At 36.9% G+C, this 12983-nt stretch overlaps 1 protein-coding gene across 3 annotated transcripts in view; it reads right to left on the minus strand.

Annotated features, from left to right (window-relative positions):
• LOC102183140 (UDP-glucuronosyltransferase 2A1) overlaps positions 1 to 12983 on the minus strand; it is a 32679-nt gene that overhangs the window by 17408 nt on the left and 2288 nt on the right. For 2 of the 3 annotated variants that reach the window (XM_005701541.3, XM_018049528.1), the window contains exons 2-3: positions 6704 to 6852; positions 404 to 535 (exon numbers count right to left, since the gene is read on the minus strand). In XM_005701541.3, the coding sequence (XP_005701598.2) occupies positions 404 to 535; positions 6704 to 6852 (281 nt within the window). Of the gene's footprint in view, positions 1 to 403; positions 536 to 6703; positions 6853 to 12630; positions 12817 to 12983 lie in introns of those variants that run through there. The other variant, XM_018049527.1, reaches the window with a different exon arrangement.

The raw sequence follows: 12983 nt of genomic DNA on the forward strand, positions 1-12983 counted from the left end.
AACATTCAAAATATTTAAAATAAATATTATTTTATTCTCAATCATGGCAGTTGTAACTTGTATATATGCCTCATATTAAAATAAAACAATACAAACAACAAAACAATGTTAGATTACATGGAAGGTTTAAAATCTAAGCACAAAGCTTACTGATTAACAGTGGTGAATGATTCAGTATTAGCTTATTGTTTAAAGAAAATTCTGCAATGTGTTTTCCTGCTAGCAATGCCAGGACAGCAATTACATATGTCGCTTTCACAGTTAATACTTTTTTTAATATCTCAGTTAAATTGACAATAACAGTACCAATAACTTCTACATTTTAAAGCACACTTTTTAACTAAAGAGTTTTTCCTAGATTCTAAAATAGCTGCCCCTCCCTCAAAAAATATAAATATCTGACCTTTTGTGGAAGCTGGGCAAGGGCTGATGCAATCATTTTAGACTTTTCTTCTGTGAGGTTTTTGACCATTGATCCCAGAGTAAACACCACGACTCCATTTTTTCCAGAACTTTGAACAAACTCTTCGAACTCCTGTAAAGAAAACAGTCTTTGTTATGTGAGAGTTTAGAGTTATGAGTCACACACTTTTCTCAATGTGCCTGAACTAAGAATGATTCTATTTTTTTCATGTTAACCATTTCAGAGTACAGAATATGACCTGAAATCATTGGTTAATAGGCAAATTAAAAATGATTTAAATTGGAGGTTCCCTTTTAGCACATTAGAGATGTGTGTGTGTATGTCTTTACAAATCATTGACTATATGTATCTTTTGCCATTGCTGAGCTCTTTACTTGTATCATTTGACTCTGATACATGGTAACTAAAGTAATATGTATACATTTGCAGATGAGAATGCTATCTCAGAAAGGTTAAGTAAATTGTCCAAGGCTATAGAGCTTCCCTGGTAGCTCAGCTGGTAAAGAATCCACCTCCATTGCAGGAGACCCCAGTTCCACTCCTGGGTGGGAAGATATGCTGGAGAAGGGATAGGCTACCCACTCCTGTATTCTTGAGCTTCTCTGGTGGCTCAGACTGTAAAGAATTCGCCTGCAATGCGGGAGGGCTGAGTTTGGTCCCTGGGTTGGTAAGATCCTCTGGAGAAGGTAACAGTTACTCATTCCAGTATTCTGGCCTGGAGAATTCCTTGGACAGAGGAGCCTGACAGGCTACAGTCCATGGGGTCCCAAAGAGTTGGACACAACTGAGTGACTTTCACTTTCACACAGCTGTAGGGTTTAGCCAAATTTCTAAGTTACTTCAGCACGATTAAATATGCCATTTTACTTTGAATGTGATGCTATATGTGTCTATTATATTACTGTCATTCTCAAGTACTTCTGCATTACTTGTCCAGTCAGGAAGTTATATAGCCATCTCATTTCTAAATGTGCTGTGGAACCTTCTACCAAGAGAAAAAATAGGCAATATAAAACAAAACTGAAATTTAGAAAACAGAACAAAGTAACTGTACCAAAAATATGTCATTATATTGACTGTGCTTCAATAGAAAATGAAAGATAAATCTTATTAGCATCCATGGCTAAATATGAGGTGAAGCACCAGAACTACTTAAGAATCAAATGTTATTCATTTGGACCATTGTAGAGAGGATGCTAAAAGGTAATAAAGAGAACTGAATATAGCCATTGGCTTACTCATCACTTACCATTGTACATGCACTAACTCTGAAACAGCCCACAAAAGCTGTTATTGTTCATGAAAAGGTTCAAGTTTCACCAGGTTCTCCATCATATTCCTTTCTATTAGAGCCTCAAACCTCGTGATTACTTTACTCTTCACCCTCTTTATGCCTTACTTTGCACATTTGCATTGACTCTTGTAGCTGTATATAACATGTTGATTTAGTGTCCTTTGTTGTCTAATTTTTGTAATTAGGGATATTACTGAACCAACATTCAGTTCAGTTCAGTTCAGTCGCTCAGTCATGTGCTCAGTCGTGTCTGACTCTTTGCGACCTCATGAATCGCAGCACACCAGGCCTCTCTGTCCATCACCAACTCCCAGAGTTCACTCAGATTCACGTTCATCGAGTCAGTGATGCCATCCAGCCATCTCATCCTCTGTGTTCCCCTTCTCCTCCTGCCCCCAATCCCTCCCAGCATCAAAGCCTTAGCAATACAAATTATTCAAAAAATTCAATGTTATGAAAATGCTTGCTACATTGAAGAATCCTACTAATATCATAGATTTAAGAATCTTTGTTTTTTTTCATATGTGTGAGAGCATGTCATTATGTGACTGCCAAGATGTGATTGTGCTTTTGTAGTGTCCCCAGGGCCCTAGTGTTCTCTGGTGGGTGGAGATGGGGAGATAGATTCACTGGAAAATCTACAAAGCTCTTACGCTTTCTGGACCCCCTGCAAAAAATAACAGATTGACCCTTGATGCCACATTATTGATAAATAAATACTTAAATACATACACTACACATACATATACATACACATTAAACATTACACATACATATACATACACATTAAACATTACACATACATATGTGTTATTGGTCAATACTAAGACAATAGAAGAATCTTCATATTTTTGAGCTGTTAAATATATCTAATATGTTTATAAGCAAGCCTCACACTACTCCAACATTTGATTTCTAGGAATTTAGAACTGAATGTTTATAAGGCATAGATCTTTTATTAAAAATAATGAAGAAAAAAAAAAAACTCAGAATACTTAAAGGATTACTTTCTGAGCTGAAAAAAATGGCTTATGACAATGTAGAATGGATATCCAACATCATCTATCTTTTCAAAATATTGAACACTGTGCTTTAAGATTTTGCTGTGAATGTAAATGTCTCTAAAAATAGTTTATTAATTTAAAAAACTTCATAAATACTTAATTGACCTGTCTCCTGTGATTAAAACAGTGTGTTTAATAGCTGCTTGCTAGATACTGCATTGTACCTCATTCATCATATACAAACATGAATTGACCATTTTCCCTCAAAATTGCTCCTTTTCCTTCTTCACTTAGTAAATGACAACATTCTATACTAAATTCCCATACAATAGAGTAAATACAAAGGTATGACATATACAAGAAATAAAAAGCTAAGGATTAATTCTGAAACTGTCACTCTGAACTGCCACCTCCAGGCTATCTGAAAATCTGACTTTCTTTGTAAATATTCACCAAATCTTTCGATTTATACTCAAAATTATTATCATATTTCAGTTCGGATTTCTATAAAGTCTTTCTGAAACTATTGCACCTATTTCTCAGCCCATTACATCTCAGCCTATTTAAATTGTATTCCATTCCAAAGAATTCAATAACCAAACTATATGAAGTGGTAAGCTGTATCACTTTATTGCTTAAAAATTATATATTGATCTGTCATTGATATTAAATTTGAGGTGAAGAGTACTTGTACTATGCTGCGCTTAGCTGTTCAGTCGTGTCTGATTCTTTGCGACCCCATGAACTATAGCCCACCAGGCTCCTCTAATCCATGGGGATTTTCCAGACAAGAATACTGGGATAGGTTGCCATGCCCTCCTCAAGAGGATCTTCCCTACCCTGGGATCGAATGCAAGTCTCCTCAACTCCAGGTGGATTCTTTACCTTCTGAGCCACCAGTTCACTTCAGTCGCTCAGTCATTTCCGACTCTTTGCAACCCCATGAATCGCAGCACACCAGGCCTCCCTGTCCATCACCATCTCCCGGAGTTCACTCAGACTCACGTCCATCGAGTCCGTGATGCCATCCAGCCATCTCTTCCTCAGTCGTCCCCTTCTCCTCCTGCCCCCAATGCCTCCCACCATCAGAGTCTTTTCCAATGAGTCAACTCTTCACATGAGGTGGCCAAAGTACTGGAGCTTCAGCTTTAGCATCATTCCTTCCAAAGAAATCCCAGGGCTGATCTCCTTCAGAATGGACTGGTTGGATCTCCTTGCAGTCCAAGGGACTCTCAAGAGTCTTCTCCAACACCACAGTTCAAAAGCATCAATTCTTTGTGCTCAGCCTTCTTCACAGTCCAGCTCTCACATCCATACATGACCACAGGAAAAACCATAGCCTTGACTAGACAGACCTTAGTCGGCAAAGTAATGTCTCTGCTTTTGAATATACTATCTAGGTTGGTCATAACTTTTCTTCCAAGGAGTAAGCGTCTTTTAATTTCATGGCTGCAATCACCATCTGCAGTGATTTTGGAGCCCAAAAAAATAAAGTTTGACACTGTTTCCACTGTTTCCCCATCTATTTTCCATGAAGTGATGGGACCAGATGCCATGATCTTTGTTTTCTGAATGTTGAGCTTTAAGCCAACTTTTTCACTCTCCTCTTTCACTTTCATCAAGAGGCTTTTTAGCTCCTCTTCACTTTCTGCCTTAAGGGTGGTGTCATCTGCATATCTGAGGTTATTGATATTTCTCCCAGCAATCTTGATTCCAGCTGTGTTTCTTCCAACCCAGCATTTCTCATGATGTACTCTGCATATAAATTAAATGAGCAGGGTGACAATATACAGCCTTGATGTACTCCTTTTCCTATTTGAAACCAGTCTGTTGTTCCATGTCCAGTTCCAGCTGTTGCTTCCTGACCTGCATACAGATTTCTCAAGAGGCAAGTCAGGTGATCTGGTATTCCTATCTCTTTCAGAATTTTCCACAGTTTATTGTGATCCATACAATCAAAGGCTTTGGCATAGTCAATAAACCAGAAATAGATGTTTTTCTGGAACTCTCTTGCTTTTTCGATACTCCAGCAGATGTTGGGAATCTGATCTCTGGTTCCTCTGCCTTTTGTAAAAACCACCTTGAACATCAGGGAGTTCATGGTTCATGTATTGCTGAAGCCTGGCTTGGAGAATTTTGAGCATTACTTTACTAGCAGGTGAGATGAGTACAATTGTGCGGTTGTTTGAACATTCTTTTGCATTGCCTTTCTTTGGGATTGGAATGAAAACTGACATTTTCCAGTCCTGTGGCCACTACTGAGTTTTCCAAACTTGCTGGCATATTGAGTGCAGCACTTTCACAGCATCATCTTTCAGGATTTGAAAAAGCTCCAATGGAATTCCAAAATCTCCACTAGCTTTTTGTTCATAATGATGCTTTCTAAGGCCCACTTGACTTCACATTCCATGATGTCTGGCTCTAGATTAGTGATCACATCATCATGATTCTCTGGGTCGTGAAGATCTTTTTTGTACAGTTCTCCCATGTATTCTTGCCACCTCTTCTTAATATCTTCTGCTTCTGTTAGGTCCAGACCATTTCTGTCCTTTATCGAGCCCATCTTTGCAAGAAATGTTCCCTTGGTATCTCTAATTTTCTTGTAGAAATCTCTAGTCCTTCCCATTCTGTTGTCTTCCTCTATTTCATTGCATTGATCACTGAAGAAGGCATTCTTATCTCTTCTTCCTACTCTTTGAAACTCTGCATTCAGATGCCTTATATCTTTGCTTTTCTCCTTTGCTTTTCGCCTCTCTTCTTTTCACAGCTATTTGTAAGGCCTCCCCAGACAGCCATTTTGCTTTTTTGCATTTCTTTTCCATGGGGATGGTCTTGATCCCTGTCTCCTGAACAATGTCACTAACCTCATTCCATAATTCATCAGGCACTCTATCTATCAGATCTAGACCCTTAAATCTATTTCTCACTTTCACTGTATAATCATAAGGGATTTGATTTAGGTCATAGCTGAATGGTCTAGTGGTTTTCCCGACTTTCTTCAATTTAAGTCTGAATTTGGTAATAAGGAGTTCATGATCTGAGCCACACTCAGCTCCCGGTCTTGTTTTTATTGACTGTATAGAGCTTCTCCATCTTTGGCTGCATAGAATATAATCAGTCTGATTTTGGTGTTGACCATCTGGTGGAAGCTCAAAGACTACTTAGTATTGCTCAGTTGCTTTTTTCATAATTTATCCTATGATCATCTTTCCAGGCTAATTTCTTTCCTCTATTTAAACCAAACAAATAATTACTGCAAGTTCTGCCAGATTTCGGGTGAGCCATCACACCTCTATTTGATGTTTTCTCAAAGTATCATAATTCCTCTACTATGTCCATTTCTTAGACTAGGTTATGCTGAATAACTTGCAACAAAAATCTCAGTGTCTTGGGGTTTCCCTGCTGTCCCAGTGATGAAGACTCTGCTTTCCAAGGCAGGGGACGCCTGTGTAATCTTGGTCAGGGAACAAAGATCCCACATGCTGCCACAGTATGGCCAAAAATAAACAAGTAAATGAAAGGCTCAAGAATCTCAGTGCCTTAAAGCAACAGCTTCTTTCTTTTACCATATATCTGTTATTCCATGTATTTTTAATCAGGATTCAGATTGACACACGCTTTTCACATCACAAAGGGAAAGAGAACTCTGGAGTAAGTGCATCTACCAATTAAGAGTTGGATATAGAAGTTTTACATGCCTCTTCAGCTCATACTCATTGCCCTGAGAATATTGAACAATTTCACTAAACTCAGGGGCTGGGAATTTTATTTTAGCTAAACATCTGGCATATTTGATTAGCATCAGTAATGATTACCACAATGATGTAGAAAATCTGGTAGCATAAAAGTCTAATGTGGGTAAGTCCCATTAATTCTTGTGTCTAGGCTTTCAGTTTGAATATCAAATACTAGAAATAATAAACTACAAATCATTCCAGGTGGTAAATACTGAGAGAGGCAAAAAGAAACACATTTAATTACCTTAGGCAATGGTTTTGCAGGCTTGCAGTGCAGTCCTCCAACAAATTCAAAGTTAGGTAAGTAAGGGTGAGGAAATTCAAAATCCCAGCTAGTTCGAATCAACCACATTTCAGCTTTTCCCATAATCTCACAAAATTTGGTAGATTTTCCTGAACAAAAATGAAAGATGACAGAGGGAAAATTACTTGATATGCTAGGTGGGACATGTTTTACCATCAAATTTCTTATGCAAAATCTTTAAAGAACCAATATTAGTTCTATGCAAACCAAGAGAAATCAATAGGCTTTTCCCCCTCCAAGAGTACAAAATACTTAGACTAGGAAGAACCAAACACAGAATTAAGTATGGAATAACCAAAGATCTTCTGCTTTATCTCTACCAACAAAATCTTTCAGCTTGAGCTACACCTGAGCTCTACTCCATGCTCAGAATCAGCAGGTGCTCTTAGCAATGAACAAGAAACAGCCAGTGATCCTCAGCCTACTGTGGTACAGTCTCCTCCTCTTCTGGAATTCCAATGCTTCCCTGGTGGCTCAGAGGTTAAAGCGTCTGCCTGGAATGCAGGAGACCTGGGTTCAATCCCTGGGTCAGGAAGATCCCCTGGAGAAGGAAATGGCAACCCACTCCAGTACTCTTGCATGGAGAATCCCATGGAGGGAGGAGCCTGGTGGGCTACAGTCCATGGGGTGGCAAAGAGTCAGACAAGATTGAGCGAATTCACTTCATTGCTCCAAAAGCTTCTGATAGCTTTAAAAATAAGCAGCTTTTTAAATTGAACCACTGTTTTCTTTTCTGGTATTGGAAATCTCCTATTACTACTAAGTATATCCTATCCAGAATGGAAATCTTATAATAAAAATCTTAAAGTGATTATCTCCTTTACAAAATTAGTTTCACAAAACTTTGTCCTCTTTGGTGAAGATAAAGCACTGCATCATAATCTGGTGGCAAAATATTTGCTATTTTGACCTACTTCCGGACAAAAGTGTCCCTTTTCAAAAGAAATGGAAAGCATGTGAATATTAACATAATAGCAGCTCAAATTAGTGACTCTGAATTAAATCATTTTTCTTAGTTGGAGCAAAAGTTTCATTTCTGAATTTGTATAATTACTGTGGTATAAAGAACCTTATTCAGAGTGTCAGTGTTCTTTTGAAATATGTACTCCTTCTGCCCCTGCTGCTAAGTCGCTTCAGTCGTGTCCGACTCTGTGCGACCCTATAGACGGCAGCCCACCAGGCTCCCCCATCCCTGGGATTCTCCAGGCAAGAGTACTGGAGTGAGTCGCCATTTCCTTCTCCAGTTCGTGAAAATGAAAAGTGAAAGTGAAGTCACTCAGTCGTGTCTGACTCTTAGCGACCCCATGGACTGCAGCCCACCAGGCTCCTCCATCCATGTGATTTTCCAGGCAAGAGTGGAGTGGGTCGCCATTGCCTTCTCCAATATGTATTCCACATCACCAATAAAAAGAAACTATAGCTATCTGGATTCTCACCACATGATTTTTTTAAAAAATATTTTCCTTGATATTCTAAGAGTGCTGAAGTTTTGAATAGAAAATATGAGGGATTTTTGAATTGTCAGGGAAACCTATCTGCTTAAGAGATCAAAAGCAAATCTCAGTAATTTAGGGGTCTGATTCTGGTAATGTCCAAGGTATTCAAATTCCAGTTTCAGATCTAATATAGACCTCATATTTGAGCCTTCAGTGTCAGCTGTGGGTATAATTTTATTTTCTTTCTGAAATGTTTTGCTCCTCTGCTCTTTTAATGATGATTTTATTGACATACAGTTTACACCATACAATTCTTCCTTTTAAATACACTATGCGGTCTTTTATGCTACCTTCTTTTATTTAGCAAGTTTTCAAGATTGATTCCTAAGATCATATGAATCAGTACTTCAAGAATTTTTATTTCTGAATAATACTTTTATACAGATATACTTCATTTTTTTAATCCATTCAGTAATTGTTGAATATTTGTGTTGTTTTCATATTTTGCTCTATGAAAATGTGGTTATGAACATTAAGGTATGTAGTTTGTGTGGATAAATGCATTCATTTATCTTTGTTATAAGCCTATGATTAGAGTTATGGGGTCATATCATTGATTCGCCTTTTTTATCCAAATAATATCTTTTTTAGTTAAAATCTGCACTCTTTTATTATTAATCTAATGTGCTTCAAGCATCTTATTGAAAGGAAGACAATATTGTACAAAAACTATAATTGATCTGAATAAAGATTGTGAGCCACTATCTCAAATTTGGAAAGCCATTTCCCAAAGTTCCAAAGCAATGCCACTTTTTGTATTATGATGTTGCATTTGTTGGGTACTGGACAATTCATAGATTATTTATATCTTTAGAAAAATGTATCTACATTCTATATTGCTATTTGTTAGTGATTTACTACAGATTTTTGTTTTTAGATACTGTGAAGTTAAATGTTAACTTGCATATTTCTATTTAGGAGAAAAAATCATCTCCTAAATTATGATTTTATTGCCTTATTAGACATTGACTATTTTTGTATCTAACCTAATAGTATTATCCTAATATTCTTTTTCCTCCAAAACTGTTTGTAAATAGTTCCTCAAAATATTTTGAAGCAGATGTCATTTTACTTGTTTCCTCATCAACTATTAGAACATATTCATACATAATAAAGTTAATAATTACATAAATTATATTTTAAATTTGAAAAAATATGCTTAGAATTCATTATATAATAGAGATTATAAATTGATCCTGAATGGCAAGCTGTATCTAATAGTATTTTTAAATTTATAAGTAAAATAAATGTTTTCCTTTTATGACTTTTTTCTTTTTTTTTCAGATTATTGATATATTCCCCAAAGAATATCTCAACTGCCAAGAGCTAGGAAAGAATCAGAGACAAGAGTTATGTCCTATCACTAACTTCACACTAAAATACATTCCTAAGCTGAGTATCAAACTGCTGGAACTAGGAGTACACAAAAATCTTAGATCCAGCTGTAGGTCAGTCACTTCTTGATCCACGGTTCAGAAAATGTCACCAGGATGAGATATCAATGACCTTTTCTCAGTTTCACCTTTTGTACCTTGTACTTTGGACAAGCGATGGGTGCAACAGTTTCTGCCTATTTTTAGGGTCAAGTCTAGAGGAATAAACACCTGTTTCTGTCACAAAATGCCTAGAAACTGTCTCAGTGTTACATGTCTACCTGGATTAGTTCTTATGCCTTGTTGAACACACAACTTATTCCTGAGCAGAATACTTCATTAGAAACACTCACATTGTTTCTGAATTGTTGAATAAATGATTTCTCATAGAAATTTAAATGTGCTGAAAATAAGGAAAATGAAAAGATCTATATAAAACAAAAGATTACAACTGTAAAGGAAAATTTTTAAATTTAGTAATAAACTAATCATTTAGTTATAACATATTATTAGAGATATTTCTGTTCAAAATAGTAAAAAAAAAAAAAAAGGCAACTTTAAAATGTATATAAAACTAAAACTGACTCCTAAAAGCCAAAGCAACCTGCAGGCATAACATTTCTGATTTCAGGCAATATTATAAGCTATAGTGATCACAGCCATATGGTATAGGCATAAAAACAGGCACATGAACCAGTGGAACAGAATCAAAAGCCACAAAATAAGCCCATATATATATGATCAACTAATATTTCACAAGGGAGCCAAAAATACTCAATGAGAAAAGATCATCTTTTAAATAATTCTTACTGGAAAAAAAAAAAAAGAAAAAGGATATTCAAATGAAAAAAATGAAACTAGACTCCAATCTTACTCCACCATAAAATTAACTGGAAATGGATTAAAGATTTCAATGTAAGATCTGAAACCATAGAGTTCCTAGAAAAAAACATGGCAGAAACTTTTCTTGATATGAGTCTTGACAGTGATTTTTTTAAACATGATACCAAAAGCATAAGCAACAAAATTAAAAATAAGCAAATGGGACTACTTCAAACTACAAAGACTATGAACAGCAAAATAAATGATCAACAAAATGGAAAGGCAACCTATAAAACTAGGGACAATATTTTCAAACCATATATCTGATACAAGATTGCCATTCAAAATGTCTAAAGAACTCATACAACTCAGTACAAAAATAAAAAACAAATAATTTAATGTAAAAATGGGCATGCGTGCATGCATGCTAAATCACTTCAGTCGTGTCCAACTCTTTGTGATCCCATGGACTGTGTAGCCCACCAGGTTTCTCTGTCCATGGGATTCTCCAGGCAAGAATACTGGAGTGGGTTGCCATGCCTTTCTCCAGTAAAAATGAGCAAAGGACCTGAATAGACATTTTTCCAAAGAAGATATTCAAATGGCTAACAAGTACATAAATGGGTGCTCCCCATTGTTAATCAGGGAAATGCAAATTAAAGCCACAATGAGATATCACCTCATGCCTGTTAATATGGCTATCGTGAAAAGGCAGGAGATAACTAATGCTGGAGAGGATATGGAGAGAAGGAGCCCTGGTGCATTGTTGGTAGGAATGAAAACTGGTGCAAAACTCTGGAAAACAGTATGCAGGTCCATCAAAAAATAAAATGATAAAACTGCTACCACCTCCCATGTTCACTGCAGTGTTGTAGCATTGTTTACGGTAGCCAAAATATGGAAAAATTCTGAATGTTTTTCAATGGGTGAATAGATAAAGAAAATATGATTATATATACCATGAAATAGTATTAAATCATGAGAAAATAAAAGACAACCTGTCATTTGCCTCAATATGAATGGAACTTGAGGAAATCATGGTAAGAGAAGTCAGAGAGGTAAAGACAAAAACTATGTGAAATCACTTAAATGTGGAATATTAAAACACACACACACACACACACACAAAACAAAAAAGAAAATGAACTCATAGAAGCCAAGAACAGATTGTTGGTTGTCAAATGCCAGGATTGGAAAGTGGGTACAATAGGTAGGTGAAGGTGGTGAAAGGGTACAAGCTTTCACTTATAAGATAAGTAAGTCCTGGGGATATGATGTACAGCATGTTGACTATATTTAGCAATACTGTATTGTATATATGAAATGAGTTAAGGGAGTAGATCTTAAAAGTTCTCATCTCAAAATTGAAAAGTTGTAACTATGTGAGGTGATGACCATTAACTAGAGACCTTTTGGTGATCACTTCACAATATGTATAAATACAAAATTATTACATTATATGCCTGTGATAAAAAAAATTAATTTGAAGCAAGGCAAAAAAAAAGTTTTTTTCTGCCATTTGAGTCACTCACCACCTTCCTCTTTAGCGTATATTGCATATCTATATTCCACATTAACTAGGTCTCTTTAGAAGACACAGGAATACCAACTCATCAAACAAACAAATGGACAAAACAATTTCCTTTTGCTAGCAAGGTAACTCTTTAGGAGAAAACATTTCTTCCTTAATCCTATAAAGTATCATAATAACCCACCACTCGCTTTGGCCTATATAAGTTGCCGGCATTACTCTGATAGATAAAGTTTTGATGTATAACCCTCTATCTCAAAAACTCATATAACTGTGCTTTGACTTCTAATGTAAGGACTTTTTTCAGAACTTTCTAAAAAACTGTCTCGCAGGTTATAATCTTAAAGTTGGCTCAATTACAATTTGCAATTTTTTCTACAGATTGACAATATTTTGTTGACACCTAAAATTAATACAAAGTAACATGTCAATTATATCTTAAAAAAATCTAACTGAATAATGCAAGCAGAAATGGCTGATAGGGCCCACATGGGGTCTCATTGATAAGACGGCTCGTTATTTGTGGTGTAGCTATTAAACCATCAACCCCCATAACAGAGACCTGAGAGACCTTGGTTTTTCCAGAGTAGGCAGGCATAGCGGAGTAAGTGGCCCCTGTGTCAATGAGAAAGGAGATCAGCTTACCTGCCACTGTAAGAGTTACCCTGGGCTCCATAGAGGTGATGAGAGTTGGGGCCTGGAGCCCTGGGTACCTTCAGATTTCAGTGGCAAGTCTGAGGCAAGTCTGAGGAGGCTAGGCAGAGTTGGGTCAGAGGACTCCTGCTCTGGACCAAGAGGGGATGTCTGGATCCCTGAAGGTGGATTTGGGCAGTCCACCTTCCAATGTCCCTTTATGCCACAGCTGGGATATGGACCTGGAGGGCGCCTTGGCTTTAGGCATGAGTGGGCCCAGTGGCCTTCTTTGCCACATTTGAAGCAGGAACCAGTTGGCTTCCTTTCTTTGTTGGTTGAGGGAGGCTTGGAGCCATGTAGAGCAG

Source organism: Capra hircus, chromosome 6 (genome assembly GCF_001704415.2).
Source record: "Capra hircus breed San Clemente chromosome 6, ASM170441v1, whole genome shotgun sequence".
NCBI classification, from domain to species: domain Eukaryota; kingdom Metazoa; phylum Chordata; class Mammalia; order Artiodactyla; family Bovidae; genus Capra; species Capra hircus.